Consider the following 7,907-nt stretch of genomic DNA (forward strand, 5'->3'; position numbering starts at 1 on the left):
TTATTTTTTTTCGAGAATCACTTTGAACTTGACGCACTTTGAGCTATTTTTAATTAAATTCATGAATGATAATTTATACTTGTATGTTTAATTGATGCGTTGGACTTTTATTTCAACGATTATTTTCACTTTGGATAAATAAAGATAGGTGACAATGTTTACAGTTCGATATTTGACACTGTCATTAGTCCGAATCACTATTACCGTTGTTCATCACAATAACATTGCAATAAAAATCGTCGATATCCACCTGATACAAAATTCCAAAATCAAAAATTGAGAATTCATGTAAACAAAATCAATATACGTATATTATATACATTTTTAATTTCAATTTAATTCACAAACACAATCGCACAATCAATATACAACAGAAATCGAAAAATCTAGGGCAAAATACCCGTGCCGCATTACACATTCCGAACACATTGCTTGAATTTTCGCTCTTTCTCTTTTTCTCTATTTCTCTTTCACTGTTTTTATAGTATCGATGTTACAATGTCTGTTGTTGTTTCGTCACTGGACGTATGTATTCAAACTATTTCAAGTGAGAGCCAATGCTGACTAAATTACACATGCAAACAAACTCACACTTCAATTCTATTGCGTTTTTTTATTGTTTATTCGCAAATATGGTCTCGTTTACACGGTAACAAAACGAAAACAATTCATAAATACCCGAGATACGAAATGTCAACAAACGTCAAACCAATTTTGTTGTTTATTCATATTTGTCTCTGGAATTAATCCAGTTGGCTTTTTTTTATTTGCAACCGACATTTTTGATGGACGCATTTGTAATTTTATGCCAAAAAAAAATTGAACGATTATTTTTCCGAGGTAAGTCCATTTTAAATGCATACTTTGTGTGCGAATTTTATTTGATTGGTAAAATATTTTCATTTGTTTCCCTTTTTTAAAGAAGAATTGACACAACGAAACATTAAACATAACCTCAATTGACAATGACACCAAGACCGCCCGAACTATATGATTCCGATTCGGAGGATTCCGAATACGAAGGATTTATGATGTCTAGTGACTATGATCAGGTTAGTACATTTTAAACAATTGAATTTCATAGACAACAATGTTAATTTGATTCGATCATTTTTTTTGCTGCTGTAATTTGCATTAAAAGTACGGGAACCGAATCAGAAAGAATAATGTTACAGTTTATGTTGATCCAAAAAAAGATTTGGCAAACGATTTGAGTACTGCTATTCGGTATGGTCGACTGAACGAATTTCGCTCGATTTGGATGGAACATCGCAATCGTCTTGATATAAATCAGCCACTTTTGGATGGTTCAAATTATACACCGTTGATGTTAGCTTGCCAAGAGCGACAACTTGAAATCATAAAATATTTCTTATTTGAATTGAAAGCCGAAACAAATGCAAATTCAAATGATATGACCGCTTTGATATTGGCCTGCTCTGGATCACCTAATTTGTATGCTGACAATAGCGATGTATTCCCCGAAGAAGAAGAAAATGTACGAAAAATTTGCGAATGGTTGATTGAACATAATGCAATGGTTGACAAGGCAAATTTACGACGCGAAACACCACTTATGCACGCTGCACAAAATGGATATACATCGGTAATTGAATTGTTGTTGAACAATCGAGCCACATTGGAAGCTTGTGATAATGAAGAAAAAACGTCACTATTTTATGCGGTCAACAATGATCGATACGAAGCAACAAAAACCCTTATCGAAGCCGGAGCATTGACTGATATGAGAGACATTTTTGGTAATACACCAAAGGCATTGGCTGAAGCAAGAAATATTCCACGGATTATTGCACTATTTCCACCGGATCCCATTGTCGACTATGTGCCAAACACTGTTTATTCCTATAACACGTACATGGATCACATACCAGATGCATTTCCAGAAAAGGAAGCGTGAGTGATCGAATTTTTGGATTTTTTTTTTCTCCGTTTTAAAAGAACAAAAAATCCAATCAAGCTGAAAATGTGCAGTTTGATTTTTTTCATCCATTTAATTTCTTCTATTTCAGTCCGGCATATTCTCCTGACCTTTATACAATGTTAAGTGGCATGCGAGCAAAACAGAATGAATTCAAATTCTACAAGTCTAATATCGGTTTACCGGAATTTTTGACCGTTACTGATGAACGTTTGCGTGAGATTGGTATTGAATTTCCATATCAACGTAAACGAATTTTGTTCGGTTTGCTAAGATTTCATGAAAAAATATGGTCACAAAAATCGGTACCCATTCCGAAACTGAAGAACACCAGCATTCAACAGTATTTTGAAATTTTTTCGAATTGCCTAAAACAATTGGTTATTATCAAATCTTCCTTGAATTTTGTCGAAGAACATGAATTATTTGTTGAAAATGCCGACATTAGCTTTGAATCTCATGAACTACGTCAAGAAGTAAATCAAGAACTTGAATTTTTACGCAAAAATGCACTCCGGCTCTTTCAAACCATGCAAAAGGTAAAGGTTAAACTTTGATGTTTTGGAAAAAGTAAAAAAAGAACAAATTTATTGATTAATCTTGATATCTATTTGAATAGATCGAAAAAAAGTTGGCTGTGCCACCTCCGATTAACATTTGCCAAAACACGATTCAAGAACTTTTAAAGAAAAACACATTTCGTCAGCAACTTTATTGGAAATTTAAATTACTTGGACTGGGAACGGTTGGATTAAGCATCGTCACTGTTGCCGTGATCAAATTTTTCGTTCGCTGAAAAACAGAAGATAGAAACTATTTTACATATTAATTTAAATCGTAAGAAAATATATTCCAAGGATGGCAGGAATTAAATTAAGACCATAATGCTAATAGTCACTTTGCTGGGATCATTTTTTTTTTGAACTTTTTAATAAGAAAATGAATGTAATTATTACATCTATTTCGTAAGGTCGTGAAAATTTTTCACCAGTGATCAAATGGCATTTATTGGTTTACTTTGAAAAGGGTCTTAAAGGCATTCTCTTCCAAGCGCTAGATTTACCGATTTAATTTTTGTCTTAAAAATATAAACTAGAAATTTCAGTGAAATTCAGTGGTGATACAACATTTTTATACAATAAAGAATTTCTATAAGATTTATAAAAAAAAATCAGAAAAATTATGAAACATATGCCCCAATGAAAGAAATAAAATATATTAATGCATAATTATTATGCACAACAGATGGCATATTGTGCATTTAATTATTTTCTTCTTTATACAAATAGTACGAATAAACTTTTGGAATTCAGACCTTTTTTGCCTTTTTAACCTGCATTCAACAGAAGTGCGGTGCAGTGTATGCACAACGAATTAAGACTGAAATTCAAGTCTTAAAAATGAACAAAAATTGATTTCCATTAAAATATTCCTTAAAATCATTCGCATCAGCATGGAGAATTTACGCGGTGGTAACGCCCGATTTTTACATTGATTGTTTCAAATGTTATACCGAAAAAGCGAACTTTGTGACGTGTATCGAGTAATTATTGCTTTTGAAAATTGATAGTCAATTTTCTTCGAAATAGCTACATGGAACTTATTTTCAGGTGGATGAATTTGTAAATTTGTAAAAAAGCTTGTAGATCAAGCGCAAAAATCACAAATTTTTAAATCGAGAATAGGAGTAATATTTTTTTTAATTCGAGTACCACCTTAGATATTTTTTATTCAGTCCAATTATTGTCGAGTCTAAAAAAAGTTATAGTTCAGTCTAAAAATTAGAAATAGTGAATTTAAGTTCAGTGTTACCATGCCAATTATTTTAAAATTAAAGTATCAAAAATGTATATACGTGTTTTCATCGTTTTGCGTCACAAAACGTATGTTTTGTATTTTCTTGGGTTAGATTAACAAAGGACAAACAAATTACGTTTTTACGCATTTATATGACGTATGAACTATTTATTATGCATTTTTTCAACTCAATATGAAAAAATCGAATCTGACACTTATTAAGAGATAAAATTAAGATTTGATACACTTTCCATACTGCAATTACATACAATATTCTCCATTTTGACTAATTTTAGCATTGAAAGTGTATCTTTATTGTGTAAACTTGATTTTATTTCAAAATAATTGTCATGTTCGGTTTTCTCGTATCCAAAAATTTTTCAATACCGATATTCATAGCGATCAAATGGAAAAAATCGTCGGGATTCAAAAACCATATCGATTCATTTGAAAAGTGATCATAAGGAACGGATTTATGTATGCGGTTTAGATTTTCGATCATTAGAAATCCACGATCATGTGGCCGCATTGGCCGACGGTACATTTGAATGTGAATTATGTAAGTCCAGTTTTACGCCAAAACCAGTCCGGCTTCCCATTCTGAATAACTTACATCTTTCAGGTTGCTGAAAATTTGCATACCGACTCAAAATTGTATGCCTCTTCGATTTATGATGTCATTGTTGAATTTTTTTTTGAAAAATGATAACTCAATAACGTCTTTTTTCGAGATACATGATTTTTTTTTGTATAGTCCAGAAATTGACACCTACCAGAACACACATTTTTTCAACAATTCTTAATGAATTCAATAAACAGATGTTATGAATATGAAAAGATGAAAAAAGTTTTTATTCAGAGTTTAAATTTCAGACATTAAATACTTTGAAACAGAAAAATATTCACGCAATAAAACAACATTTTAAAATAGGACCTTGTGAAAAATAGGCGCGATAATTTTGGGCAATTACATTTAATCGATGCAATAAAGAGTTTCCAATGGACGTGTATGCATAAGGTAAACGAAGTAATAAACGAATGCATAAGGTGATTGTGCATACAGTAGTTTTAAAAATTTTATTTTTATGAATTGCATTCGTTTCAGATGGGATGAATATCGTCGTAATAATGCTGAATTAAATATTCCACAAGTAAATAGCACACAAATTGCTCGTAGATCGATTAAATATACATTTTAATCGCACTAAATCTTTGCATTCCAATAAAAAAATTCGCAAAATATTCATGGTTCACAAACCAGATATTTTTGAAAAAATACTAAATTAAAAAATGAAAAATTTACTTAAATGTCTAGAAAATTGGTTTTTGCCTTTTCCAAAGCATGGCAGTAGTGACAGTTGGGCAAAGCAGCATTGAATAATGGCACAAATTTGTACCAGCAACCAATAGGGTTGCTATAGTTCATCTGGCAACCGATGCGAGCGCTTCGATCGTTTTTCTCACTGCCGTGCTTTGGCCTTTTTCCTCTAAGATAGACTAATAAATGTTCGTATAAAATCAAATAGAACTTTAATTTTTAATCGTCAAAGAATAATTCAATAGTCCAGACTGTAAAACAAACATTCCGTGAACGTGTTACGCCATAACTTTACTCTACTCCAAATTTCAGTAATTATTACAAGCTACGGATAGTAGCGTAAACGTACAGAAGCGGTCCATTGGAAAAAAGACGTCTAAATATACAATTTTATTACGGAGCGTAGTAATGGGCTGAAATAATAAAGTGAAAACAGATAATTAAAGATCCAATCTCATTTGCTCGCTTGCTAGCTCTTTGGATGTAGTACAAAATTTCGCCGGAAATGGTCATTGAAATATCGATATAGAAAACTATATGAAAAATGATTGATTTTTCATACAAATCGGTTCAAAAAATGCATTTCGATCTACAAATTTACTACAGAGCGTAATAATTGGCTGAATTAAACTGGTGGCTGGTGATCCTCTTGAACCCTCATGGCCATCTATGTTGTTATAATAATAATAATTGGAAAGTTGATCGGCGAATTCGGCAACTGGTCGAAAAATTGTGATTTTTTTACCTAGGTGAAATTTTTCAAATAACAGATTTGAATTGTACGGATTTTTGAACTGTTGGCTCCATAAAGTGACCCAGTTGGAATATTTCAGATCTGATCAGTCATTACATGGAGCCATTTCAAAGCCAAATTTCAAGAAAAAAAAATGTCGGTACATAATATTTACAAAAAACGATTTTTTATAATTTGACAATGACCGGAATTTGGGTAGATGAGAACGGAATCCAAAAATTTGTGAAATAAACAAAATCATGTATTTTTCCGGTCCAACGGGCCGATTTTGTATCTAGAACGGTCAAAAAAACATGACATGGACGAAATAAAACACCATTTGTTGATTTTTTGCAGCGTTTTGAACATTTTTTTGGTATCATTTCATTTTAGAGTTATTACTCCAAATATTACAGAATTTTTTTCAAAATGTTTTTGTGGTGTTCATCAGTTATTTGTTGGTTGTATTTATTTTCTGTTTCAATCAATATATCCATTTCCGTTTGGATTTATTTTATATAATTGTTTTTGGGGAAAAGAAATTTCACATTTATATCTGTGTAACTATTTTATGCTTCTATTTAATTTGTATCTGTATTTTAATATGTATAGTCTGTTCATAAAGACAGGACTTTGTATAATTGTAAATGAAGAAAAAAAATAGCGCAAAATAACAACAAAATACGAATGCTTCGGTATTCATTATGATTAAACTCATCTTTATTAAAATAATTTATTCAGATTGCATGAGATGATGCGAAAAATATAAATTTCGAAACTGTGAAGCGAAAGTTTATTTAATCACTTCAGTGCAAAGTGGTTAATAACCACAATTCACAGTCCCATTGAAAAATACTTATAAAAGAAAATTTTTCTTAGTAAAAAGCTAATTGAATTTTAATTAAGTTAGCTTGTTATATGATTGAAACATTTTGAAAAAATCAACTTTTGCAATACAATTTGAAATGACAATTGGCCGTTTTTAATGTGAAAAAAGATCAAACATTTACCATTTAAATTTAATGGCTAAATAGCAAATGAAGTAAATTGTTAATTTTTTACGGGTTGTAAATTTTGAAATGTCTCCTTTTTTTATTTTAGAAAAAGAGAGGTTTACACTTTTTTCTGGATACATGATTTTGTTAATGACCATTCTTTGTTCATTTCATTTGTAAACATATTTTGACCTGAATCATTCGCCACCTAAGAGACATTTTGTTGTATTTATACAATTTGAAATTATGATTTCAAAAGGCTCATCAGATTGGTTGGCCCATGGCCAAAATATGCACGTATCGCAATCTTTATTTACTGGCTAAATATAATTTTGTTGTTGTTTTGTTAAAGTTTGAAATTTAAACGTTTTCTAACTGTTAAAGTCTGTTTCTATCTATATATGCTTCATAAATTGTTATTTTATATAAAAAATCAAAACAATTACATTAAAAACATGTTGTTGATGTCAAATTTTCACATCATTCCAAAATTTAGAAAAAAGAAATTGATATGTTTGGATAATTATTTGTTGCAATTGGCAAGAAATCAATTCATTTAGTGAGATCTACCAGAACGAATGCCATTTTTGGCCATTGATTGTACGTACGGCGATTAAAAACTGTCTTCAACAAAGTTATATGCACAATTTTAAAACTCAATTCTATTAAGTTTCCATTTCGAACTCACCAACCGAATTGTGATCAATTTTCATACTTTTCTCCTTGCCAATTGAACTGTGATATATTGATGCTTAGAGGATAATAATATGTTTTTTTTTATTTGATTTTAATTTTCCATATAATTATAAGCTAAATTTTAATGTGGACTTGTCCTCAATAAATAGCGCAGATTGTTTTGCTTGGTATGTGTATATAATATTTGTGATTGAAAATTGCCAAAATGCACATCATTTTGACTGCTTTAAACTTGATACAGGTTGCATCTTTCTTCATTTCGATAATTAAAGTAAATTCAGAAAAGGATATGTTTTTGTTGATGTGTACTTATACAACTCATTTATTATTATTTTGGTTTTAATTAAACACATTTATATAGCTTATGTAATAGTAGTCCAAACGTTGTTTTTAGTTTTTCATTCATATTTTTTTTTGTTTTGGTTGTAT

The 7,907-nt window shown here is 30.5% G+C and overlaps 1 protein-coding gene across 3 annotated transcripts; it reads left to right on the forward strand.

Annotated features, from left to right (window-relative positions):
• Positions 1-545: 545 nt before the first annotated feature.
• LOC116349821 lies at positions 546-3,190 on the forward strand. 3 transcript variants are annotated; one of them, XM_031781422.1, is made up of 5 exons: positions 546-840; positions 923-1,052; positions 1,142-1,914; positions 2,031-2,478; positions 2,559-3,190. In XM_031781422.1, exons 2-5 carry the CDS (start codon positions 966-968, stop codon positions 2,733-2,735), a joined length of 1,485 nt encoding a protein of 494 aa, XP_031637282.1. In that variant the 5' UTR covers positions 546-840; positions 923-965; the 3' UTR covers positions 2,736-3,190. The 3 variants fall into 3 exon arrangements, with proteins under 3 accessions (XP_031637282.1, XP_031637283.1, XP_031637284.1); XM_031781423.1 differs by having other exon boundaries at positions 926-1,052; XM_031781424.1 differs by lacking the exon at positions 546-840 and having other exon boundaries at positions 909-1,052.
• Positions 3,191-7,907: the final 4,717 nt, after the last annotated feature.

This window comes from Contarinia nasturtii, unplaced genomic scaffold, assembly GCF_009176525.2.
Source record: "Contarinia nasturtii isolate CC-2019 unplaced genomic scaffold, AAFC_CNas_1.1 Cnas_scaffold_3165, whole genome shotgun sequence".
Classification (NCBI taxonomy): Eukaryota; Metazoa; Arthropoda; class Insecta; order Diptera; family Cecidomyiidae; genus Contarinia; species Contarinia nasturtii.